This window comes from Remersonia thermophila, chromosome 2, assembly GCF_042764415.1.
Source record: "Remersonia thermophila strain ATCC 22073 chromosome 2, whole genome shotgun sequence".
Classification (NCBI taxonomy): domain Eukaryota; kingdom Fungi; phylum Ascomycota; class Sordariomycetes; order Sordariales; family Chaetomiaceae; genus Remersonia; species Remersonia thermophila.
The window spans coordinates 3,530,362-3,556,473 of NC_092218.1; the positions used below are offsets into that span (position 1 = coordinate 3,530,362).

The following is a 26,112-nucleotide window of genomic DNA, read 5'->3' on the forward strand; positions in this document are numbered from 1 at the left end:
TTGCGATTAGAACATTCTACGGCATCTCATGATGATCCTTGTTCCTGGCAACGGCGTTCAATCTTGGAGTTTTCGGGCCTTACGGGTTTATCTGTCCCTCTTTGGGCGATCAGAAACACATCCGGAGTTTGGCAGGCTGGGGTACGGTTTTCTTTGTCACTCTCGTCCGGGTTGGGACCATGTTTCAAGATGCTGGCTTCCATCTACTCCCACCCCCCCCCCCCCCCCCCAACCCCACCCCAAAAGAAAAGAAAAGATACAACCAACGGAGGTGGAGAGAAACATGATCGGCGGGAAGGTTTCACGGAATTTTCTGGAAGGATGCATACGGAAACGGGCTATTACGGACAACAGGGACAACAAGCACACATAGGGCGTAGCGGACTGGGCTAGGCGGGATCTCTGGGGAAATTCTCCACAGGTTGTGACGGACAAACGCATGTTTCTCTTTCAAGGTTACAGGTCCGCCCTTGCGTGGCAGGCTGGCTGGCGAGGTTCGCGCGGTGTTTTTGACTCGCATTTTAAAGTCAGACTGTAACGGCAGGATGGTGACATCATCGCTGGGTTGCTTTTCTCTTGGATTCACGGTGTTGTCTTTGCCTTTGCCTTTTCGAGGAATATGCAGGCACCTCTTGATGAAGTACTCGACAGATTGGACCGGTGAAGTGGCAAGTAAGTGTACTGTACCTACGCATCTGAATATTCTTTCTGTGTTTTACAAGAGGGGGTACCACATGATGCTCCTCGCCCGTCCGAACTTAGGTTTCATGTTGGTGTGGTAACCCGACCGGGCTTCTTATGTGAGCGTCATTGTGTCGTTGTGCCCAGCGTTCAACGGGTGCATCACCTCGTTCCCTCCCGCTCACGGACGACAGCTTGCATGTGCCTTGCCGGCCAACGTAACAAGACAGCTGGGATTCCAAGCGACCGGGCTCCAGGGTCGTGTTGCTGTATCCAAGAACCTACGAATAATACAGGGCTCGAATACAGCTTAAAACGGCATCCAGATCAACATCAAGATCCCAAGCGACCCTCAGCAAAGCTCAGCCGTTGCATCTACTATACGCAGCCCCGTCCCATCCGGTCCTAGCTCCAACCGCCACCTCCTCCAACCCCGGCACCAACCATCCCCCCGTCCGTCGCCGCGGCAGTCCCTGTCCCCGAGCCCCCAAACCACCCCGACCCGGTTACCCCTCCCCCTCCTCCTCCTCCGCCGCTCCCGGTACCACCACCCCCACCACTACCATTACTACTACCACCACCACTTCCTCCTCCTCCACCAGCACCAGCACCAGCATGAGCGCTCGCGTCATGCGCCATCTGAACAAACTGCAACACCCCATCCTCCACGCCCGCGCCACCAGCAGAAGCCCCGACGGCGGTGGCGGCGACGAACCGGCTCGCCCCGTCCCCCGGTCCGAGGCCCAGCTCGGGCCCGAACCCGAACCCGAGCCCGAACCCGCCCAGCGTGAGGTCCATGGCCTGGGCCAGGCCGTCGCCGAACCCGGTGCCGAACCCGGCGAGGGACGAGTAGTCGAACCATGGCGGCGTCGGGGCGGCGGGCGTGGCGGCGCCGTTGCCGAGCCAGGGCATGGAGAGCGGCGGCGGCGGCTGGGGGACAAAGTTGGCCGCTGTGGCTGTTGCGTTGGTGGATGTGGAAGGGGTAGGGGTCGGGACTTGGTGGGGGTCGGGGGTTGCCGTGGCGGAATGCTGCTGCTGCGGCTGCGGCTGCGGCTGCTGCTGCTGCTGGTTAGTAGACGATGTGGCCGGGTCGTAGACCATGGAGCTCCGGCTCATCCAGGCCCCGGCGGCCGCAGGCACGTGGCCGGGGGGCGAGAAAAGGCCATCGGCAACCCTGCTGGAGGGGCGGTGTCCCGGGTCGTTGGTGGCGATCTCGGACAGCAGCTGCAGCGGCGTGCTGGCTGTCGCCGGGTACTCCTCATGGTGCGTTGGCTGCGGTACGGGAGCCCTCTCCTCGGCGCCCTGCCGCGTGTACGCCGGGGTCGGGACGGCCGCGGCAGAGCCTGCGCCGGTGCTCTGCCTCTGCTTCTCCTCCTGCTTGCGGAACCACGTGCGGAGCATCAGCAGCACGAGCGCGAACTTTTGGGCGGGCCGGCTGCGCCCGTCGGCCGCCACGGCGCGAAACCTCTCTAGCAGCCTGTCGAGGTGCTGCTCGACCTTCATCTGGTCCTTGGTCATGAACCGGGACAGGTCGCTCTGCGACGATGAGACGGCAAAGTACAGCTTGATGAAAACAACCACGCCATAGGCGACGCGGACAAAGTTGAAGACGGGCAGGCAGCGGATGGTGTGGATGTCGAGGGACAAAAACGTGTCAAAGATGCCGTGGATGGCCGACAGGCAGGCAAGCCAGGCGTCTACATGCGCCGTCGTCAGGGGTTGGCGGAAGACTAGTGGCAAATCGCCGGCACCGTTCTTGCCCTCGTCGTCCGGATCCGTGTACGTCGCGATCTCATGCATGTAGAGGCTGATGACGTGGAAGCTTATCTGGAGCAAGGCTGCAAGGGAGGTCAGCGGGAGAAGGCTCCTCGCGGAGCATCACGGGCGACACGTACGCTGCTGCGTCAGGTTGGGTATCGAGCTGCGGTATCGCTCCAGCTTGCTCTCGAACCAGCGCAGCAAGTACTGCGTCCTGGGCTCGGAAAGGCTCGGGGTCGCCGCGGGATCATCGATGGAAAAGTAGATGCCAATCTCGTCCGCCAGGCGATGCGTCCATACCACGTGCACGAGGTCCTTGTCCGTGGGCAGCGCATCGGGCGACGAGCTGAGCACCTCCATGCACTCGTCCATAAACGGCGTCCAGCGCACCAGGTTGGGCCGATGGAGGGCTATGGATGTGTTGGTCGCAAGGAAGTACCCCGTTACCCAGGTGCGGCGAGCCTCGATCGATGTTGAGTCTACCAAGGGGTGCTTGCGGAGCGGATGGTCGCGTAATCCCGCAGGGAGATGCCGGGGCACGCCGCCTCGGATGTTCTTCCTCCGGCCGAGCCCGAGGTCGATGGCCATGACGACGGACATGTGCACAAGCTGGTAGAACTTGAGCTCCTCAAAGCGATCGGGCGGCCAGTGCCATATGGTGGCGATGTGGAGGGCCTGGATCAGCTCCAGGCTCTTGTGACCGCGGACGACGATCCTGTCAGCAAGCACCTGCATCAATTCCTGCGTCAAGGTTCGTTGCAGGGCCGGGAGCTCCGAGGACGCAGCCGCCATGATGGCCAGAAACAGGATTGGTTTGGTCGTGCGAAGCTCCGCGGCCGTCATGGATGGCGGGAGCGGCACCGCAGCCAAGTGCCTGCACATGTGGTTGGTGTAGCGCTGAACAAGCTCCGTGGCCAGCCCCATGGTGAGAATGCCTCTGTCGATGATGTCGGGAGGTGGTTTCTGAGGCGGGACAGCCGGTGCGTTAAGGCTCAATGCCTCATAGAAGGTCGTAGGTCGGCCACCGCCTGGCGCGTCCCTCTCGTCAAGGCTCCTCTTCAGCCCAGCAGCCGTTCTAGGACTTGCCGGAGGCACAGAGCTCATGGCAGTTTGCTGCTGCTGCTGCTGCGGCGGCGGCGGCGGCGGCGGTGGTGGTGGTGGTAGAGGCGGCGGAATATTAGAATACCCTCCCGCTACGGGACTCGGTCCAGGCATTTCCCCTTTCCTTCCTCCCGTTCCGCTTCCATACCCTATCCCCCCGCCACCAGCACCGCCAACCCCCGTAGCCGTGCCCACCCCTGAGCCCAACACACCCCTCCCGCCAACGCCTCCGACCCCCGCGCCCAAGCTCGCCGCCAACATATCAATCTTCCTCTCCAGCTCCGCCACCCTGCTCACGCTGCTCCCATCCCCTCCGGCGCCTACGCTCCGCTTCTGCCGCTTCCTCGCCGGTTCCGTGACGACGCACTCCCTTCGCGCTTTCGCACAGCGCTTGCACGGCCCCGCTCCCGTAGGGTCGGCGTCCGGCGGGAGCGGGTCGCAGCGAACCTTGAGCGCGCGGCAGGGTTCGCAGGCACGGTGTTTCTTGGCGGCGAGGGAGGAAGCATCGGGGTTGGCGGCGGCCGGGCTTTGACCTTGGAGGGGATTCGCGGCGTGAGGATCGGCGGGGTCGGCGACGGAGGTGGACGACGGAGGTTGCTCCTGGACGGTGGAGGCAAGAGGATTTGGGTTGGTATCGGCTGGGTTCGGAGCGGCGGGAGCAGGAGACGGTTCGGGTCCCTTGCTGTGAGGGTTGTTGGGGGAGGGTTCTGGACTGGCGGCGGTAGACGGGGATCGTTCCGAGGATAAGGAGCTTTGGGTTTGCACGGAGAGGGCGGCAGTGCTAGCTTCCTCTGTTGCTGCTATCCCCGACCTCTGTGTCTGTCGTTGTTCTTCTGCATGTCGGCGCGACTGCTCCTCCTCCTCCTGCTGCTGCTGCTGCTGAAGCTCTTGGCGTACAGCCTCGCTGCTCTCATCCGCTGCTTCATTGTCGTGTGTGCTTTCATCAGTGTTGTTGTTCAGAGATCGTTCGTTTTGATTTCCGCCATGTCCGTGTTGAGGAGCTTCCATGGTGGCTTGAACCCCTGGGATGGGGTTTGTTTTCATGTGCTCCAGAGCAACGGCCCAGAAATGCACGGCGGCCGGCGATGATGACGTCCGATATGCCGATTGGGAACCCAAGCGGCGCGCGTCATCTCGGAGCTTCGCTGGTCCGACATCCGACGTGCGTCAGCAGGCAAACAAAACGGTACGGGTTAGGGTTATACCTGTGGGAAACTCAAGACGACAACGACAAACCCCCCCAACAAGAGCCGCAACGCTTCCGTAAAGTAGTTACGACGAATATTAGAAGGCCATGTACAGGTGAAGGCACAAAGTAACGATCCCATAACAGAAGAGCAAGTAACGTAGGTTTGAAACAGCAACGCAGTGGTATCTTGCTTGCTTGCTTGTGTCTGGCAGTAAAATAATGAACGAGCAACATTAAGTGTATACAAAGCCGACATGTGCCAATCCAACAACATATGATCATGCTGCAGAGATGATGCCGTCCATGCCATATGCATGAATAGTAAAAAAAGTAAGGTATATCCCCGCCGATCCAAGACCAAAGCCACAAAATCTCAAAAAGATGGGAATCCACCGACCAAAAAAAAAGAAAAATCAAAACTGTGCCTCCTCCCTGAGCCGGCTCTTGCTCCCTTGCTGGCTTAACTGACCCATCAACATCATGCTTTCTCTTCGGCTCCTATACGGCTGCTCGTACGGAGCGGGCGTCAACCCATTCTCATACAGGGGTCGGTCATAAGACGGAACTGGCTTCAGTCCCTGCTGCTGCAGTTGCTGCGGCGATCCTTCATATCCGGCAGGCACCATGCCGTAGCTCCCTTCATAGGCCGGACGCATCGACGTCGTCTGCTGGATGCCGCTCGCATGAAGATGCAGCTCGTCCGGTCTCCCGCCGGTGCCAACGAACGGCCGTTGAGACGGCGGCGGGGTCGGCGTGCCCCGGTTGTAATTGTGCATGCTGGCCGCGTTCATCTGTGCCAGCTGCTGCATCGTCATGACTGGCGGCGGGGTCGGCGTGCCGCGGCTCGCTGCCTGCGCTTCGAGCGCCTCCATGAGGCGCTGGCGGTGGGGGGAGTCGCCGTGGGAAGTGGATGGGCGTCCATCCGAGGGACGGCGTTCCTGGAAGGCCGAGGGCAGCGAAGGGCGGCGCTCCTGGCGGTTTTGCTGGGGCGGCTGGAGGTCATCGACCAGCGGGAGCTCGTACTCGGAGGGGTGGATGCCGAAGATGGCCTCATAGTTCTGCAGAAACATGGCGAAGACCGGGGCCGGGATGTTGAGCGTGGGCGAAAAAACGATGCCGACGTTGCGGACCGTCATCTTGTTGACGTCGGCGTGGTCGATGATCTTGATAAGGAACGCGATCAAGTACTTGAGCAGCGCCGCGTTGGCCTGCGGGAGCAGCTGCACCAGCTCGGCCAGCGCCGCCATCTTCTCCTTGTGGTTCGTCATTTCGGTCACGGCGATGAACTGCCCACGGAGCTCGTTGGTCAGGATGGTGCTCGGCAGCTCGCGCAGGTACAGCTTGAGCAACGAGGCGATGGCGTGGATGTCGTAGAACTGCTCGTCGGCCAGCAGGTTGATGTCGCCCTCGTTGTTGAAGCGCTCGCGCAGCTGCTTGATGACCACGTTGGACCCGCTGAGCCGGAAGATGCCCTCCTCGAAGATGGCGTTTTTGGCATCCAGGTACTGAATACACCGGTACACCACCGCCGGCAGCGGCACCCGCACGTCGGACGGCGGGTTGTATCGGACCGCGTCAGCCAGCGACGCCCCGAAGGCCTGCCGCACCGGCCCGCCATATTGGCTGGCCGTTTGCTGGAGCTGCTGCAGCCCCACCAAGGTCGACGACGAGTCGCTGCCAAACAGCGACTCCTGCCCGTCGCTCGACGTTCTCGCCTTGGGGCCGAACCCGAAGAAGCTGCGCTTCCGCGCCTTCTTCTCCTCCTGGGTAGGCAGCGTGAGGCCCATGCCAAGCTTGCTGCCCCACGGCTCCGAGCTCGAGATGACCTGAGGGTCGCGCGGCGCCGAGATGGTGTACGAGGACGTCGTCGACATGCTGTGCGTCGACTCGTGGTCCTGCACCAGCCCCTGCTGCTTCCCCCGCGTCGGCACACCCTGCGGGATCTCGCCCTGCCGGGTGGTCTCGTAGCTCATTCCGATCAGGTTATCCTCCTGCTGCTGTTGTTGCTGTTGCTTCCCCGAAGACTTCTTCTTGCCGTTGCTTCGCTCGTCCCGCCGCTCGCCGGCATGCTCCTTCTTGGGGTTTTCGTCGTCCTCGGGATCGCGGTAGTCAATCCACCGGAGCAGGGCGTCGACCCACTGGTCGCGCTCCCTGTCGCTCTCGGCGCACAAGACATGCTTGGTCACGCTGTTGGGGTCCTTCTTCTTGGGCTCCAGGATCAGGAACGCGTGACGGTACTGGTTGTCCCCGCCGTCATCGGTGCTGCCCTGCGCCTGCGAGCCGTCCGTGTTGTGATGGGCCTGCTTGCCGATCTGAGCGCCCTTGAGCTTGATGGTACCCAGGTGCGCGCCGCCGGGGGTCTCGTAATACTTCAGAAGGGGCCCGTCGAGGACAAAATACCGCGCCTTCCAGCCCCCAAAGTTCTTGCCGCGCTTGGTGAGGTAGCCGCTGCGGAACGGCCGGCCGCCGGGTCCGGTCCTCTGTGACTCCGAGTTGCTGTCGCCGGTGGAGCTCCCCGTTTCGTCGGCGTTGGGCGGCAGCGTGTTGGTCGACAGGTACTTGCAGAGCTCGAGGGCCGTGGCGATGTCGAGCGGCGTGTTGAGAAGCTCGTCGAGGTACTGGTTGAGGGCGTTGCGCCGCGCGTCCAGCTTGGCAGGGGCGTGGCCGCTGAAGAGCGAGCGATCGGGCGTCTTGGCGGTGAAGGCAGGGCATTGCTTCAGACGCTGGTCGAGCTTGGCCAGCGACGCCGTGTCCTTCTCGATGCGCCAGAGCTCGCCGCCGTCGGCTCTTGAGTAGACGGCCAGCGTGAACACCGGGTCCTCCTCGAGCTGCGTCAGGGAGATGAGGCTTGCCCTCGACGGCTTCATGCGCGAGGACGCCACTTTGATGTCGATGGACGGCAGAGCATTGGGCGGCAGCAGCAGATCCGGATACTCGTCCGTCACGAAGCCCCTGTAGATCTTGGTCCGCTCCACGGGGCTGTCGACGCTCGATTTCGTCGGGCTTGGCGCGCCGTGGCCCTCTTCCTGCTTGATCTGGACCGGCCTCGGCGACTTGAGCACGGCGGCATCGCCGCCGGGCGACGGCGTTTGGAGGGGGGTATTTGGCGGGAGCGGGATGGGACCGCGTGGCGGCCGGGGCGACAGCGGCACGCCGGGGAAGTTACCGGCGCCAAGGGGCGAGAGAGGTGGCGAGCGCAAAGCCATGGGCCTCGGGCTCGCGGGGAGGCCGGGGCTCATGACGGCCGGAGCGAGCGATCGCGGATCGGACCCGCCGCTCAAGACACCCGCCAGGGACGCCGGCCCTCGCGGTGGAACGGCCACCGTCGTCTGGACCAGCCGCGGGCTCGCGGGCATATCAGCCGGCACGGCCTCGACCTTCTCAGACGCCTTGCGGCTGCTGCTCTTCTTGCTCTTCTTGGACAGGCTGCGCAGCTCGGCCTCCTTTTGGGCCAGGATAGCACGCTCCCGGTCGTCCTCCTCCCGGGTCCTCCGGCGGCCCCTCCTCTCTTCATCCACGTCGAGGATGTGATCGTAGTCCGTGTCGCTCTCGGGAGATTCCTCACGCGCATCGCCAGACTTGGGCTTTGCGTTCTGGAGGTGCAACGGCGCCGGCGGAGGCTTTCGCGGCGGCGGGGCGGTCGGCGGAGGAAACCCGGTGGCGGCGTTGTCCTCGGGCTTCGGCGACCGAGCCGGCAGTCCCACCGGGACTTGGGGCGGCGGGTGGCGTGGTGGCTCGCGCGGGTCGCGCGGGGTGGTTCGGGACGGCGGCAGGCCCAGATTGACAGGAAGGTCCTTGGCCTCCTCGGCGCGTTTGGAGGCGGCTTCGGCCTCCCTTTCCTGGGCGTCGGCGTCAAAGTTGCCCAGCGCGTACTCGCTCGCTTTGGGCATCGCATGGGACGGATCGAGCATCTCGGCAATGTCGGGCTGTGGTTCCACAAAAGGCGCCGCTTGGTTCGCCGGAGGAGTGATCGGATACGGCGCCAGCGTCGTGTCGAGAGGCGAGTGCTTCGGGACGTCGGGGTCAAGCGAGGTAGGAGATACGGGGACCTCCAAGACGCGCTCCTTCGGCGACAGGCCAGCGGGCTCGGCTTCTCTTGCGTCGGCGGGCACAGGTGCGTTCGGCGCCAAGCCCCCGGGCACTGGCGCCTGCCCGGACGACTCCATGACCTCCTTCAGCTTTTTCCTATACTTCTCCTTATCCTTCAGCGCACGTTCCAGGTCCTTGTTGAGCCCAAGGATCATGGCCCTCTGCTTGTCAACCAGCCTCCAGAGCTGGGCGTTCTGTTGCGACTGCGACTGCTTCTCCTTGAGCAGGTACAAGATGACCGCCTCGGCGCTGCCGGCCGCCTTGATGAGCTGCGCAACGTCATTGGGCCCCGCGGCGTCCACGGTGGCCTTGGTGAGGCCAGACCTCGTCGAAATGGTCGAGATGGACGAGTCTATGGAGGAATTTCGCGGGGGGTTTTTGACGGGCTCTGCCCGCTCGCTCGCCGGGCCGGCCATGGTCGAGGAGGTCTCGGGCGACGGAGGGTGCGCACTGGGCTGCGCGGTTACGACAGGTTTCGGGGCGATGCTCGCTTCATTCGTAGGTGGCACCGATTGTGAGAGAGCCGGTCTGGCAGAGCACAGTGTCAGTCAGCAAGGCCAATGCGGGCGGGCGCGTTGCGGAGGGAGTGCCGGGGGCTGCGGTAGGAACGTACCTGCTGATCGTCTCTTCCGGCGTGGTGGTCCCTGAGGACTCGCTGTTGTAATAGGTGCTTTCGGAAGACTGAGAGGGCTGGTTCTCGGAGGCTGCAGTGGTCACAATACGCGGGACGGCGGCGACCGACGCTTCCATAGAAAGAGGACTCGAAGCCGCTGGTCTGGACCTAATGCTCCCCCGACAGAAAGGTAAGCGAGGTTAGCCACTGAACGTCGGGCCAAGCACGAGTTGGCGGTTGCACCACAGCGCGGAGGCCGGACCTGGCATCAGAGGGTCCGGATGCGACCGTGGGATAAAGTGCTGATGGGTGTGGATAGGTTGGCTGTGGGTGTGAAGCATGTAGGTGGCGTGGGTGCGTGGATGTGTGTGTGTGTGTGTGTGTGTGTGTGTGGTGCGGACTCGGCGGTGGACGGAGTTTGGATTTCGTCCAGCCTGGGAGGCCTGGGAGGACAAGCACACGCCAGACCAGGGCCTCGAGCTTGCAGGACCGAGTGCTACCTCCAGCACCATGCAACACAAGAGGTGGTGAGGTTGGTGGTGTGTAGCCCGGGGTCCAACCCACGGCCACTAGAGAAGCGCCTGGTTTTTGTGTGGTGTGGTTCGGGTGTCCCGGGGACCCAAAAAAAAAAAAAAAAAAAAAGAGAGAGACCAGTGCAAACCGGTTCGTTCTCAATGCCAATCACCGCGGTGGAATGGGAGAGAAAGGAGGAAAAGGCCGTACCTTGGACCTGCAGCTGTGCTGGAGGGGTTCAACAGCGGGCTATTGGCCTCGTAAAGAAGCTGCGTCCTCCCGATGGTAGGGCTGTCCTGGAACGCCGAGTCCATGGAGCCCCGGAATGCTGAGCCGCAAAGGGCTGTTGGAGGGGGTGGGTGGTGTGTTTCTGACGGTGCTGGGCCCGGTGGCCGTCAGCAACAACAAAGCCGTGGTTTGCTGCTCGTCTCTGTCGCGGGCAGGGAATCCAAGGAATGCGATGTCGGTTGGGTGCAGCAGAATGGTGGAGAGGTGGTCCCCGTCGCTTCCAGGGTCGAGTGGGCGTTGCGGATCGGGGGGTTGCCGAAGAAATTAAAGCAGGACGCCTGTCACCTCGCTGAGGTTTCGAGATGGCCTGGGTATCCCCCAATTGGCGTTGCACTCCCAAGAAGCGTCCGTTTCGAGCCACAACGCTGGCAGTGTCGTCGGCATAAGTGGAAAGGGGCGGGAGGGTATGTCCAGCAGATGGAAAAAAAAAAAACGAAAGGATGGACTGAGGGACGATGATGGTGGTGGTGCACGCCTGGAAGGGGCCCAAAATTATGGGTCTCGTGGCCCGAGATAATCTTACAGAAACGCAGGTGGACCGTCTCACGGCTGGAGCTGCGTGCACGCGCCCATGGCGCTAACGACGGACTGAGCAAAGGTCGACAGCCAAGCATCCCCCCCCCCCCCTTCCCCCAGAGTGGATGGGGCGGATGGGGCAGATGGGGTGGCCCGATGACCTGCAGGTTGAAATCCGCTGCGAACCTGTGGATTCCTCTACAGGGCATCCATGCAGCAGAAATGGAACCCTGCTGGAAGCTTGTGTTGTGTTAAAACCACTCCACTCAGCTGCCTGTCTGCAGAATCCACAGCTCCTGCACGGGATCCGTGGATCCATGGATCCATGTCTGCTTCGGCGGGATCTCCATCAGAGCGAAACAGCAAAAAACCACAGAGACCCCCGACGACGATGGGCAGGCTGAGACGGCGAGGCCAACATCGACACCTCACATTTCCCAGCGCCCGGTGTTTGCTACGGTACCTTGCAGCGTCCCATTTCCACCTATCTTCGTCGGGCCTCAAGCCGGCCTGGCCTTGGCCGGGTCCCACCCCATCCATAGCGTCCCCCTAATTCCCCAATCCCGATGCCCATGTCAGGGGCACGGTCCCGGACCGCGGGTCTCCAGGCCGCTTGCACGGTACCAGAAAGCGTGGAGGAGAAGAAGAAGAAGGAGGAGACGCCTCGCTGTTGCAGGCCAACACCCAGGCCTCACCTCTTTGATCAAGTGAACGACTCCTCCAGGGGCTTGCAGGTTTCCCTGACTCAGTTTCCAAATCCTTATCAGGGCGCTCCGGGCTCCCACGACCCGACGTTTTTTTTTCAAGTTCGACAGGTTACAATAAGGGGTTTGGAAGCGTCCCAGGCCACTTCTCAATCTTGCACGGGACCGCCATGTCGGTGCACTTTTCGGCCACGGGTGGACGGCGATGCGATCTCGTCTGCTGTTGCCCATCTTCGACATGTGCAATACGCTACCTACGCAGTACTGTGTATGTACCTACCTACATACTTGGCTAGCTTACTTGATGGAGAAAAGACGGCGAGGGGGGAAGGGGGATGGGGGTTGACCCCTGGCATGTTCTGTCGACCAAGTGCCGTAAAATAGCCATAGATGTCTTAGTATAGTAGCTCACGATTCCCCTCCCCCACACTCTCAAAGAGGACGTTCATTAACTCGCTTTAGCGACCATCTCAGCCAAGGGGGGTTACAGAGCAAGCCGACAGCCGTTCGTTCATCTACTTCCCTACCTAAGTAGCGTATACCACAGAGCATGTAAGTCGCAAGATGGAAGGTAGCACGCTGAGCCGCTTCGAGGATTATCAATGTTTAATACCGATCCCGAAACGCCCCCTCTCCTGCTCGAAATGAACCTGCATCGCACGCATGCAGGAACCCGTAACGAGTCAGCCAAGGAGGGGACGGCGGTTAGGTTCTGACTTGGACCCTCTTCGGCCACGACACGCGATGGAATCGACCGTGGTCCGGTCCTGGCCACCTGGGGTTCTTCTGCGGGGCTCACGTTGACGTTGAATTGCTGGTCTCGACCACCGTCAAGCTCAAGAGAACGCCTCTCCTGATCAAGGTCACCGCCCGTCCCGCGTCTCCATTCCATGCCGCGCTGCTTGATGTTCCACAACTGACGGAGGGCGCCTCCGATCTTTAAAGTGCCGGAAGCCGAAATGAGAGGACGTCTGGCGCCACTACAAGCCACCCAAAGCCACCAATGGAGCCTCTCTTTGCTTCACCATGAGAGCCCTCGCTGGTAAGGAGCGGTGTAATGCCCGGATGGCAGCTCACACTTGAGAAATCCTGCTTGATCGTTTGCTCCCATACACGTGTAAACATTACCTATTCATCGCTCAGCGTGCCCGGCGTTATCAACAGCTCGACATTGGACAGAGCGCAACCTAAATCGGTCACCACAAAGGAAATGGCAGAGCGCCTGGCCTCGCGCGATGGCGATTGGGCAGCCCAAAAGGCACAAAACGTCGATTGAGCCGCTGCCCGTTCTGGCGTAGACGAGAGCGCCACAAGCATGCCCCGCAAGCGCCCGCGAGCTGTGGTTGGACGGCGTCTCATGGCGTTCGAGCCCCTGAATCTGCCAAGAGCCAAGAACCACGGGTTTCCATGTTTCAGACAGCAACATCTCCGGGCACGAGACTCGAACATGTCCAGCGAATTGAGGATGTCTTGCTTGAACGAGGACGATCGGCAGTTTTTTCCCCCATGAGCAAACCGATTCCGAAAACAGCAGAAAACGACAAAAATAACAGCTGGCGGGCGCTTCTGGTCATCGCGCCTGCGCTCATCCGAAACGCCATGAGCGAGAGAGCCTGGCGGGCAGCTTGGCAACCGAAGTCAGCCAAGCTGCGCAACGATTCAGATGACGCAGTGATCTTCACGACCAGCGGCGTCCCGGTTTCACGTCGCCCGTCCCGGCTCCTCCCGGAGCCGCATTGTTGTCCATCTCCAACGTCCTTGAAATCTGGGGGAGGTTCTTCTGGAAGGCCAGGCGAACCGGCCGGCTTCGACCCAGGTTGGCCATGGCGTCTGAACTCCGATCCCCTCGTCCCATCTTCATGGACGGCCGTCTGAAGTCGCACGCTGCGCCTCGCGCCAGGACAAGCCCTATCTGTCTACACCGTAAAAGCAGCCTTTGCCTGTCCAGTCCGAACCAGAGAAAGCCCACGGAGGGTCAGTATGCTCTACGGTGTACGCAGTAGGTTTCCCTCCACGGACAAAAGTCACCTTGAAGCTCACCCCCCGTCCCGGAACAAATACGGGTTCTTTCTGCAAGGGAACGCCCGCAGACACCGCAAGGGCAATTTGTTTGAACAACCGTTCGTCCACAATGACACAAGCGAACCGAGGCGGACTTTGCCGTCAGGTCTTGCATCAACGTCGCCAACACGAGTCTGACAGGGGCCGTCGCAACGGCCGCATTTGAAACGCCGTTCAGTATCCATCCGTCCCCGGACCCAAGAAAGGCCGTCTGGCTGGCTGGATGCATGCATGCATGGATGAATCTGATATCTTTTCCAGATCTGGAGCTGACAGAGAACCCACGAGTCATTCCTGCTGCAACCAGCGTCGCCGACGCTATGTCGTATCACCGTAATGTCTGCAAAAAAAAAAAAAAAAAAAAAAAAATGAAGAGCCATCCTTCGCCTCTTTCGCCTCCTGCCCAAACCCTCACCACCCCCAGGGAGGAGAACTGCCCAACATCCGTTTCATCCTCCACGGCCCCTCCATACAGAACAGAAGACGCGATTGCTGCCGACAGGTCTGATTGACCGTCGGGCGTGCTCATGCTGTACGACATCATCTCGGGCCGGGCTGCATGGCGACGCCACCGCATCATGAGAGGGCACGGTCGAGATGACAGATCAGCGGTTTGGGAAGATATTTTGCAGCATGTCTCGCGGCCTAGTGCCCGTGTCTTCGCGGTGCCCAATGCCAGATAGATTGTCCACATGTTCCCCCCATCACCACCACCACACGCTGCCCGCCGGCCGTGCTTGGATCTTGCTATCAGACAAGACAGCTTGTGTAGCCTTGGGGTCTGTGTTGCTACGTGGGGCTGTCATGGCGTCTGTCGCTGCGCATATCGGACGAGCCCTGGCTTGTGGTGTCACACACAAGCCTTGGGGTTCGTAGGGCTCCTGCCCATGACTTCATTTCTCCTTCAGCTTGTGCAGGCCAGATGATCCGGCCACGTCCATGCATGGCTGGGTGACAGGCTGTCCTTGTTTTCCGAGTATAGTCATGTACCTGGTTTCGTACCTTCCAACAAACGAGCTTGCCTGCATCCAAGGCAGTCCATGAAGTTCCATCATTGTGTCTGGTCTGTTTTTCTGGTCCATGGTTCAACCTTCAAGCTGTTCTCGCATGCCCATCATCAAAAACGAACCCACATCGCCTCGCCCAACCATGGTTCATCAACACATGCTTAAAAGCATATCGACGGCTCTTCTCCTCCTAGGGACCAAACCCCTGATGAGATGATGCAAACCACCCGGTTAGATCTGTCATGCTGGTTTGGAAACAAACGGCTAAGCGTTCTTGGGTTCCTGTTTGACGAGGGTACCCCGGAGGAGTTCTCGAGAAGCGGTTGCTGGGGAAGGGTTCACGTAACTAGATGCGGTTTCCCAGCAGGTAGGAATCAATGCCATGGATCGCAGGCACCATATGTGGTCTAGAAAATCAAGCCTTCATGGACCCTTGCTAGCAATACATCTCAACACTCAGGAGATGCATATCTCTCATGTTTAAGAAACCAGGGGGAGCAACTTCTCAACTAACAACAAGCATTACGTTTCGTAGAACAGAAATATCAGTTATCCAGAACATCCCATCATGCGTCATACCGTCGTGCCTCATGAATCACCCATCCCATCCTTCACACATCCTACTCGCCAACGACATACCGATACCCCTCCCGCTCCCCAAGCCCATTCTCCCACTCGCGGAACCGCACCCGCACCGACTCTGAACCGTCCCTCGACCTCTCCCTCTCGCCGCCGTTGTTCCGCCTCGAAAACCCCTCAACATATCGAAACTCCCTTCCCTGCTCAAGGAGACGCTGCGGCTTGGGGCTCGGCTTGGGGATCGGCTCGCGTGGCGGCGGAGGAGGAGGCAGCGACGGCACGGGGTACGGCACGGGGTACGGCACGGGGACGCGCACGGGCACCACCCGCTCGCGCTCGACGATAACCTCCCGGTCGCGGACCCTTGAGGCGGAGCTCGATCTCGATCTCGAGCGGCTGCGTTTGCTCTCCTTCTTCTTCTTCTTCTTCTTCCGCGCGGGGGCGGGCTCCGACGTGTCCACCTCGACGGTGATGTAGGCCGGGCTGGGATCGTGGTGGTGGACGATGGCAGGGGGAGGGGGCGGGCGGAAGACGATGAGCTCCGTCTGAGGAGGTTCCGGAACCGGGTCCGGGTCCGGGGCCGGGATGATGGTGGTCGTGGTGCGACGGCGGACCTCGTGGATGCCCGGCTGGGGAGGGTCGGTCAGGTAGAGGTGCTTCTCATAGCGGTGGCTTCGACTTGACACTGAGGGGAAGGGAAACTGTCAGTTGGCTGAGGGGATGGCATGGGATAGGGGCAAGGATGGCAGGCTTACTTTTCTAGGGCTGGTGAGGGGAGATCTTGGAGATCAACGATTTGCTCTGTCCAACGATATCGAGACGTAGTTGTTGATCCGTAGCCGTCAGGGCTGGATCTTCAACCGGGGCCTTGGGAGAGAAAAGACATGATGAGGTGAGCGTGAGGGGGGGCCGGTATTAGATTGGTTCGCTCAGCCAATATGGCTCGTCGACATCATCCGGTTGACTTCCAAGGTCACGACATTCATGGCCCTCTCCTCGCTGTCATCATCTGTTCCTTGATCTCGCTGCCCCTGAGTGTTGATCCCTATGACGTCATGGGGCTCCAGTCGGTGGTGGGGCAGTTTTCATCTGAACAAATTTCCCAGTCTGATGGTAGATTGGGTTCCTGAGATGTCGTGTACATTGCAGTGTGTATTTTGGATGCCAATGCTTCCAGTTCAGACAGTTAATGGTTAGATGCCATTGAGCTTGTGGCTTTGTAGTTTAGCCTCTCTGCCTCGGCGATAGTTATACAGGGCGAAGCGCAATTGTGGATGGGCCCAATGGTTGACACCAAACAGGATGTATTAGTGGATGTCCAGTTCCCGTCAGGCGCGTGATAGACAAGACCCCGGTCGGTCACGGTAGACAATATTCCCCCATCGTGACCGTAGTTGACTGGTGTTGGCCAGGTTTCCAAGACCCAAACAGACACCGGGAGACCAACACGCCGCCGGTGTCGTAATGTGCCCGCAGCCACACCCACAGCACCGTTCAGCAAGCCAGCCATGTGGCTCAGAAGGCTATAGACGAACAATGAGATATCAGAGAAGGTTCCATGAGGAAATCGGAAAACCTCCATCCAGAACAAGACCCTGACTGATATCTTGCTATTATACTTAGAAAACGCTGGTCTATCGCGCTCTGGCGACGTCCATGCCACCCAGGTCTAGCCGTTCCCGCGCCATACAATGCCCCGTAATCCCCCGAGTCTGGTATCGTATTCCCACAAACATAGGTATCTCGGTAGGTAGGAAATTTCGCCCTTGACACGACCCAACCCGAAAAGCCCGTTACTCAAACAGTGTATGCCAAACCATGCCCACCATCCATGTCAATGCGCCGCTCCGATGCCTAAAAAGAAATGCAACAACTCCAAAACGAGGCGAAATATCAGCGCTCCCGGGTCGTCCCGCCGGAGGACCCAACGTGGTTGCAGCCCGGTCGCGGCCGGTCTGGCCACCGAGTCGCCGGCAAGCGACGGTGGCGCTGACGATGACGAGCCCCCGTTCCTCTATACCATGGGAGCATCTTGACTCTCGCCGTTGCTCTCATCACTGCTTCCGGGGTTGCCAGTGTTGTTGATTTGGCCGTTATTGCCGTTGTTGGTGATGCTGTTATCGCTGTTGTCGCCGCCATTGTCCAATAAACTGGTAAAGTGACCCACGACCTCGGGCAGCGTGCGCCCGAGCCAGCCGTGGTCACTAGCCATGATTCGCGTACACACCTTCCTGATCTGGTAGCGCACAGCCAGCCAAAGCTCCTTGTCGTGACCCGGGGCAGCGACGACCTGAGCGCTGGGGATGGACGACAGCATCAGGGTCTCGGGGGCGCACTGTAGGGCGGGCGTCCTAGGCGGCCCTTTCGGCACGAAGATGTGGATGGCGGTCAGGTAGGGAAAGACGGACCAGATGCGTATGACAGCATCGTGCCGCGGGAAGTGGCCCAGGTACTGCAGATCGACGCCGACGTTGTGGATGAGGCGACGGTCGAAGGCCTCGCCCTCCGGCATGGGCGGCAGTTCCTGAGTGGTAGGGCGGAGCAGCCTAGGGACGGGATCGTCGCTGCGTAGATAAAAGATGTCGCGGTAGCGGTTGATCCAGAACCTGTGCTTCCCGAACCGGTGCAGCATCTTGCCCTTGAGGTATATCTCACGAGAGAGACGGCACACGCGGCTCAGCACCTGGTCGGCCGGCGGGGAGAAGGACAATTGGTTGTTGGCGATGTCCATGAAGATGACCTGCGGGCCGGCGGCCGCTGCCTCGAAGATGGCCGCCTGTAGCTCGTACGGGAGGGCGGCGAGGCTGGGCTTTCCGGCGTCGGCCGGGCACGTCCCCGGAGCATGCGCCTTACCCACGCCGGAGGTGGCGAACTGAGCCGGGTCGTCCGGAGCCAAAGCAGACGAGTTCATGATCATGAGATAGATATGCTAAGAGGACAACAAGGGAATGATGAGGCCAGAGGATTGACAAGAAGGCCGACCTGAGGCATGCAAGTGGCAAAAGAATTCCCCAGCCGCCGTCGGAAATCTGTCAGACGTGAGAAGAGCAAAACGTACACCTGGAAGGGGGGAGGGCGGGAAAGCAGCAGCGAGGTGCCCCAGTGAAAGGGCTCCCCTCTTGCTCCGGCTCTGTGGTGTGTTGCGTGGTGAGACAAAGTTCTTTTCAGAGAGAGTCCGAGTCATCAAAAGTTGGATCTGTCACCTGGTGGGCCTACCCACGTGGGGCGACTTTCAGCAGGTACATGGCCAGGCAGCGCCAGCTTAGGCATCCCGGAATCTCGGCATCGGCTTCGTAGTATTTGGCCCCACCTCCGCATCAACCCCCACGATCTGTGGTCACAGATGGTGTTCACTTTGCAGACGAGGAGCCGGAGCGTTTACCGTTATGCTATTCAAAGTCCGCCACCCCGCCCAAACCGTCGCCATGATGTAGTTAGTGTACATGGTGTGTTATCCAGAAGCGCATCCCCTATGCAGACCTTCAGGTACCTTGAATCAAGTACGTAAGCGACCCAATTTGAAGCCTCGCTGGCAGAAGTTCGAGATCCACTCCAAACGGGTCGCTGCCCAGCACGTGCTCGGCTTCCGGGCGGGTCTACAGGGTAAGGTGCCTGAGGCAAGATGAAAACGATGGCCTCCGGAAGGCTTTCAAGAAGCGTTCCGACAACCTGTGTAGGGAGACTAGGTGAGTATGGACCTGTCTCGGCCCTGTGTCATGAAGGAGTTCTTCAGCAATCCGCATGTGTCCACCGTCTTGATTCGCTCTGCGGCGGTTGCTTCCTTGTCACAGTCATTCACAGCCATCATGCAACGGCGCTAGCCGGATTCGGAAGTGCCCCACAATATGCCGCACTGGGCCTGACCCCGGGCCTGGATGGAGCTACCACACACATCGCGGGGCATCGTTCAACTTCTTTCTCTCCAGTCGGAACCTAGCCCAAGCCATCTGTCCTGTCAACCCCCGCCGCCAAGATGTCAAAAACCATACAAATCACGTCGCCGTCGCAGTTCACCAACCTGCTATCGAGCTCCAGGTTCGTAGTGGCCGACTGTACGTCTCCCGACCCCTCCTCCGTCGCCGTACCCCGCCATTCGCGCCGGAAGCTGGTCTTTCTCGGTCCGACAGGAGCGGCATGCTGGTCTGCTCTTGACCCCCAGGCTACTTGCTAACCTGCCCGTTGGGGGTTTACCACCTTAGTCTATGCCGACTGGTGCGGGCCGTGCAAGCAGGTCGCTCCCATCTTTGAGCAGCTCTCGAGCGCGCTCTCACACCCGGGCGTCCTGACCTTCGCCAAGGTCAACACGGAGGAGCAGAAGGAAATCGCTGCGGCCTACCGCATCACGGCTCTGCCGACCTTTGTCATCTTCCGGAATGGCAAGGTGACGGATCGCGTCCAGGGGGCTGACCCCATAAAGCTGCAGTCGATCATCAGCAAGCTCACCGACGCCGCTTCGGGTGACAATGCTGCCGAGGCAAGCGGAAGCGGCAGCGGTGCCAACAACGGCGAGAACTGGCGAGGCGCTGCGCTCCCCCGCGGCTACGGCGACATCACAAAGGAGATCGAGCTGCGGCACTGCGAGCTGCTCAACGTCGACCCGGATGTGGGCAGCGTTCGCGTGCTCTTCGACCCGAGCAAGCCCAGCGCGCTGGCGGGCAGCAAGGGAGCCAAGGACTGGGTGGAGAGCGACACGGACGAGCAGCTGCTGCTCTTCATGCCGTTCCAGTCCATGTTGAAGCTTCACACGCTCCAGGTCAGGGAGTTCCAGCCCAGGGACGTCGTTGCAACCCTGCTGACACGCAACAGCTCACGTCTCTACCTCCCAGCGGCGACGACGACGACAATGACGACGAAGACGTTCCCATGCGGCCACGCACCATCAAGCTCTTCACCAACAAGCCGCACAACCTGGGCTTCGACGAGGCTGAGGATCTGAGCGCCACGCAGGAGATTGAGATCTCGCCGGAGGACTGGAACGCCGAGGGCACGGCGAACATCCCCCTGCGGTTTGTCAAGTTCCAGAATATCACCAGTCTGGTGCTGTTCGTGGTCAATGGGGATGGTGACGGCGAGAAGACCAGGTTGGACAGGGTCCGGTTGATTGGAGAGGCTGGTGAGAAGCGCGAGATGGGCAAGCTAGAGAAGATCGGCGACGAGGCGGGCGAGTAAGGGCAGGAAGTCTCCACGCCCTGCTGCCTGCAGACCGGGTGATTGATGATAGATGGGCTACGATTACGACGCATAATAGCATAGATGACCTTGGCCATGCCAGTCATTTCCCCGAGATGTTGGTCGGTGGGCTTCCAGCGCCCGACATGAGAACGCTCCCTCGGGAGAATGCCGTTTGCCCCGTGTTGCCAACGCGGCGAGCCACTCAGCGGCGGACACCCTCTCCCAGGAACGCACTCTGCAACTATTGGAGCCATGCGGATTTGGCGCGCCAAAAGCCTGAGCATTTCTATTCTGGGACCGGCTGGCATGGGCATTTGCACGTTCATGCGACGCGGATTCCCAGCCAGCCGTCCCACAATATTAGCCCTTCTCTCTTGACCACTAGTTTCTCCTTCCACCGGCGCGCTCTGACCAAGGAGCGCAATCGCCAAGGAGAGTGGCTGGCAGTTGAGAGACAGCTAGCCCGTAAACATGCATAGCAGAGTAGCACGCGCGCACGCAAACACCAAACGGCAAGATTGGGATGGAAGGGACGTGATATGTCCAGCCACCGCGTTACCACCCAGCGCCTGTAAAAAAAGGTTCCTTGGTGGACTGAAAAACGCGGCGGCCGGCCCGCAATTATGATCTTTCTCGCGGAAGCTCGACACTACAAGGACCATGGGAAGAGAGGCTCTGTAGCAACTGACTCGGGGAAAAAACAGCTTCCGCTGCCGCACGAGGAAAAAAAAGGAAGTTTTTCTTTTGGAACCGGGCCTCCCGTCAAGAATTTTATAGATTGGTTCTGGCCGGTGGGTCCCCTCGTTAAGCGGGGCGGAAAAGTTGATCTTCCGGAGGCGGGGGCCTTGACGGTAGGTGGTTATCTTGGGTATGGACCTGAGCTTATCGCCCATCCTCCTCAGACGACGAACCAGTCGCCAACCCGAGCCGTCCGTTAACAATAGGTCAGCCACAAAAATATCTGCAGTTGAGGGTGTCTTGTGCTTGTACTGTATGGAGTGCTAAAGCAATGCGGCGGGGCTAGTTCAACGCCAGTTCCAGCATTCCGAAATGACCAAGGCCTGGACATGCTGAGTGTATCGACGACATCAACAACTGCATTGTGGGACTTTCGGAGTCAAAGTCCTTCGTCTGTCTTACTTGGATCAGATCCATGGGTAAGTTATCTTGAATCATAGGACGAGAGCCACTTACTATACCCCAGGCACCGGAAGCTACGCTAACAGTGTCAAAGCACACTTAGCCTACTGTGCGACTAGCCCCACCCCACGTTTCCTCTTTTACATTGGAGCATTTTTCTTCTTGATTTGTGCTTGGGACCAAGCCAGCTTGACTTGCGTTGACTTGACATGGGTTCGCTATCTCACCTCACTTCCTGCCGCCTATCCCCTCCCTCGAACACGGCGCCATGACCTCGACTTTGCCGGGCGGCAGGTCGCTAAAACAGCACCTCGAGAGATCGCCGAGGGATGTTTTGTTTCGAGTTTTGGGTTGAGAGTTCAGAGTTACTGCCTCAGTATTCTCCGCCTATAGGGAGCGTTGATGACTCCTTCACGGTACTACGTCAGGCTCCAGTTGCGCACACCTACACAGTAGACGTTTGGGGATCATGCTGGACAGTAGCATCGCTCGTGTTCGCTGGTTTGCACAAGGTTTCACTTTGACATTATCCAGGTTTCTTCTGACCAGGAGTCGGCGACCTCGCTTCTCGCCTCACATGCCCCTCAGCTGTGGGTTATCCGCATTAGCTCTGCTCGCTCCGGGTTTTTCGCATCCAGCTCTGCCTTGGCTCGTCATGCTGCACCACGCACAGTCCGATGTCAGCTCAGCTTCTCCCCCCTCCCTCTTTTCAGCACGTCCCGCCCTGGCGTCCGGCGTTATCCGGGCCCAGATCAACAATCATCCTACCCTCCCTCCCTCTCCGCTATAGGAGGCAACCTTTCACGGGACAAACCCCGGCCGCCTCCGACCAAGAAGTCAGGACAAGGCCTCCTCCCTCCCCCCTCTCTCGTTACTTCCATGCCCCCTCCCCGCGGTGCCCGTTGCTACGCTACCTTTGCGCCATCACCACACACGCGCTGCATCGCCGACTGCGACAGTCGTTTCAATCGCACGCAACCATGGGTCCCCAGATCGGTAAGCATGGTCCGGGAAGCCCAATAAATTGGGACGCTGCAGCACTAGGAGGTGGCCCCCTATGTGCTAAGAATAGAACACCATCCTCTCCACCATCCTCCACGACGAGCACCACGGCCACGTTCCATGCACCTGATGACCTACCTGTGACCCTGTTCTGCAACAAAAAAAGTCCCTTCCCTTCTGCCCTCAACTGACCTCCACTGCCGTCCCGGCCTGCCTATTCGACGCACTGTGATGTCCCAACAAAGGACCCCATCAGAGTCGGCCGACTGGCGGTCACCGTTCCGTCGCCGGCGCTGGCGCGGTTGGTTTGGAGACCAAGGATTTTCGCCTCACGGGTTGCTTGAGCCTCGGCTTTTCGCCCGAACAAGAGAAGCACTAAGATGATATCGTCATCGGACATCACGTTTCCGGGCGAGAAAGGGCCACAAACCTGACCAAACGTTGTTTTGTTGCCCTGTTCCTCCCCTCTTCGTCTTCCCGTTCTGGTCAAGGCCGTCGGATAAGCATCATCCATGGTGAACGGCTGTGCTCTGCTTGCCGCCCGTTTCGGTGTCTCCCTGCGTCCGACCTGACCAATGTCCCGCGTGGGAGGATCGCCGTGGCGTTACGGAAAGGGCTCTGCTCTCGCCCAGATCGTTTCGTTGTCTTTCCCGCCCGCCAAGGGGAACCTGCCATGCTCGAGCAAGGCCGTCTGTATGGTTTGGTTTGCTCCCGCACATCCACACGCACACCCCCTTGGCCTCGTTTCTGATATGTCGCTCGGCTCGTTCCCGAGCCCAAAGCACGCATAGCGGTCTGGCTATGACTGGGGATCTGGCTGGCTAGCTAGCTGGCTGGCTGACCCAAGCGAGGCGAAGAAGCAAGTAACCCTGCGATCCTGTCATCAGGATCTGCCCTTCTCCCGTTCGTCCTGTCAAGTGACAGCAAACGAGGAGGGGGGGAAGACCTTGCGTAGGAAGATCCAAAACCCATCAAGCCCCCCTGCAAGCTCCCACACATGACAGAGCCTCTGTAAACTTCCCTTTCCCCGCCTCGGTGACACTTCTCCGCCAAAGCCGTGGCCTGCGTCATTGTCTCCATACCACGAGTTGCTTTTCCTGTGCCATAATCAGCTTGGGATCTCGATATATCCCCCTTCTGTGGTTCGCCACTTACCTTGGGTCTTGATTGGGACTTCATAAGCTGCCGCTCTGCATGCTCCCTTCCCGTCTTACACCTTAGGATTCCATATCACACCTGCGAGGCGTCCAACAGCAGCGTGCGAGAAAACGGATCGCTTGGAATCCCTACCACCCGTGAGGGCTACCGGCGTTGTTAAATCCCAGCCAGCTATTATTTTCTTTTTAAAGATTGAAGCCTGCCGTGACCACCGATCTGGGAGGCTGGACCGGTTATATACATCACCACAGACGGGAAGCGACCTATCATCACGGGAAAGACGGCTGGATAAAGAGGGCTTTTGAGCAAACACCCGGGTCGCCGAACGGCAAACAGCGTATCGCGGCCATCACCACGGGCTCACGATACATTTCCCGGCGAAGCGAACCGAAACGGCGGACCGTCAACGACGACCACCATGCACTACGACCAGACTCGTTCCTCCCCTTCTCCCGCCTCGACGGCCGAGACGGGCTTCCCCAGGTTCCGACGCCTCCCTCCCGAAATCCGCAACATGATCTGGGAGTTTGCGCTCCCGGAGGGACGGGTGTACGAGGTACTGGACGCCCCCGGGGCCACGCACAAGACGCCGGCGGCCGAGGGGCTCATGTTCGCCAACGTGCACGCCGAGCCGCCACCGGCGCTGGCCGCCGTGTGCCGCGAGAGCCGGTCGTTCGTGCTGCACCACTACCGCCCCCTGACGCTGGGGCGCACCACCAAGTTCGTCGACCTCTCGCGCGACATGCTGCTGCTCGAGCCTTACTTGCTCGTCAAGCGCCTCCATCGCGTGCTGCGGTTTTTGGGCCAGATCCCGCTGGTTTGTGACCAGATGACGAGGCTGGCTCTGGGGACGTCCTACGGGGTTTACCCGGGCATCTTTCACCCCGTGCTGGGGAGGAAGGTGGCCAAGGACAACATGGCCAAGCTGATGGCCGGATTGGCAAGGTTTCGGAGGTTGCACACGCTGGTGTTTGTTGTGCATCAGGAGTTTCAGTTTGAGTTTGACTTTCGGTTTCCAGGGACGCTCACGCCGATGCCGAACTACGGGGCAGCGGGCACGGCAGCGATGGGTGGCTTGTTGGCAGCCTATCCGAGTCCCCCGAGCAGCAGCAGCGGCCAGTCACCATCTCCATCCTTGTCATCATCCTCATCACTATCATCACCAACGCCACCGCCCTCGCAGTCCTCCCACCCCTCCGTGTGGCCTCGTCCTCTGCCACAACCTCAAGCCATCCTCCAACCTATGTCCCTAGCACCGCTCACTCCACAGCAGCAACCCTCATCGCCACCACCGCCACAGCAGCAGCAGCAGCACCACCACCACCGACAAATACAACAACAACTACAACAAGATCAAAACCCGCAGCAGCCACGGCCCTCGATTTCTCACCAACCACCATCACAACAAGTCCACCAAGCCTACCGTTTCAAGTTTGACATCGAGTCCAACATCAACACCCCACCCCGCCGCCCCCACATCAACGAGTTTTTGTACTACCCACTCAAGGAAGCCCCGCCGCGCGAGTTTGACGAGTTTGACGCTTACGAGGCGTACGTGCGTGGCGGCAGCGGCAGCGGCAGTGCCCACCACGCCAACGCGGCCGGAGGTGGGGGGGATTGCGCGAGCAGCGACGGCGGGGGGAGGGGGTGCTGTTCCTGTTGCTGGTGCGGGGCGGGCACGGGGGCGTTCGGGGGCGGGTGTGGACAGACGGGGAGCGGGAGGCTTCACGAGGCAAAGAGGTGGGATTATTGCTTCGCAGCAGCAGCAGCAGCAGCAGCAGCAGCCGCCGCCGCCTCGGGCGGTGCAGCTGAGGAGGAGGAAGAGGACGGGGAAGACAGCGAGTGGCGCGACCCGTGGCCGACCAACGAGGATTGGAGGAGGTTCCGAAGGCGATGGGTGAGGGCCATGGTGGCAGCGTGTTTGCCTCCGCAGCCGACGGGAGCCTCGGGGTGGGCGCACCAGGAGGCGGAGGAGGGGGCGGACCGGACGTCAGAGAGAGGATCGGCCGGTGGGAGGGCATGCGCATCGGCGACGAAAGGGGTAGGTGCAGGGAAAGGGGCGGCCAAGAGGAGGATGGCTCTGCCCAAGTGGAGGATTGAGGGTGCGAGCTTGCTGTGGAGGTATACCAAGGGTGCGGGACATGCTCCGTGATGAAGGGAATGTCACCATAGGATTTTGGCATCATGACGGGGGGTCGGCGGAACTGGGGGAGGGAAAAGACAAGACGGACCCGGGGGAGACATTGCTCGGTTTCCGCTTTCGTTGGCTTGAGATACCCTCGCTTGCTTGCTTGCTTACCATGCGCTGCTTTTCAGAACAAGACCTCACTTAGAGTAAAGATACATATTTAATCACCTGTGCTTGCGATTGCTCGATGCTTTCTCCCCCACGTCTCCTTTGCCCGTCGTGAATGGTGAGATCGGGAAAGCAAGATATCAGCCTCGAATCGCGCAAATACACTGACCGAGGTGGTGTAAGCCGCGGCGTCGATTCTAGAAGGACCCTGCCGGTCAGGTGACAAGAAGTGCGGCTGTGCTACG

At 60.0% G+C, this 26,112-nt stretch overlaps 6 protein-coding genes across 6 annotated transcripts; 2 read left to right on the plus strand and 4 right to left on the minus strand.

Annotated features, from left to right (window-relative positions):
• Positions 1-1,086: 1,086 nt before the first annotated feature.
• VTJ83DRAFT_2428 (uncharacterized protein) lies at positions 1,087-4,584 on the minus strand (the record flags this gene model as incomplete). Its single annotated transcript, XM_071008697.1, has 2 exons — positions 1,087-2,519; positions 2,577-4,584. 2 exons carry the CDS (start codon positions 4,582-4,584, stop codon positions 1,087-1,089), a joined length of 3,441 nt encoding a protein of 1,146 aa, XP_070868968.1.
• A 558-nt stretch (positions 4,585-5,142) lies between these two features.
• On the minus strand, positions 5,143-10,258 carry VTJ83DRAFT_2429 (uncharacterized protein; the record flags this gene model as incomplete). Its single annotated transcript, XM_071008698.1, has 3 exons — positions 5,143-9,346; positions 9,432-9,599; positions 10,155-10,258. 3 exons carry the CDS (start codon positions 10,256-10,258, stop codon positions 5,143-5,145), a joined length of 4,476 nt encoding a protein of 1,491 aa, XP_070868969.1.
• Positions 10,259-15,140: 4,882 nt separating this feature from the next.
• On the minus strand, positions 15,141-15,985 carry VTJ83DRAFT_2430 (uncharacterized protein; the record flags this gene model as incomplete). Its single annotated transcript, XM_071008700.1, has 2 exons — positions 15,141-15,784; positions 15,961-15,985. The coding sequence occupies 2 exons, from the start codon at positions 15,983-15,985 to the stop codon at positions 15,141-15,143; spliced, it is 669 nt and encodes a 222-aa protein (XP_070868970.1).
• A 1,128-nt stretch (positions 15,986-17,113) lies between these two features.
• On the minus strand, positions 17,114-18,016 carry VTJ83DRAFT_2431 (uncharacterized protein; the record flags this gene model as incomplete). The annotated part of the gene is made up of 1 exon (XM_071008701.1): positions 17,114-18,016. One exon carries the CDS (start codon positions 18,014-18,016, stop codon positions 17,114-17,116), a length of 903 nt encoding a protein of 300 aa, XP_070868971.1.
• A 1,056-nt stretch (positions 18,017-19,072) lies between these two features.
• VTJ83DRAFT_2432 (uncharacterized protein) lies at positions 19,073-20,268 on the plus strand (the record flags this gene model as incomplete). The annotated part of the gene is made up of 3 exons (XM_071008702.1): positions 19,073-19,151; positions 19,299-19,852; positions 19,906-20,268. 3 exons carry the CDS (start codon positions 19,073-19,075, stop codon positions 20,266-20,268), a joined length of 996 nt encoding a protein of 331 aa, XP_070868972.1.
• Positions 20,269-23,989: 3,721 nt separating this feature from the next.
• On the plus strand, positions 23,990-25,723 carry VTJ83DRAFT_2433 (uncharacterized protein; the record flags this gene model as incomplete). The annotated part of the gene is made up of 1 exon (XM_071008703.1): positions 23,990-25,723. One exon carries the CDS (start codon positions 23,990-23,992, stop codon positions 25,721-25,723), a length of 1,734 nt encoding a protein of 577 aa, XP_070868973.1.
• Positions 25,724-26,112: the final 389 nt, after the last annotated feature.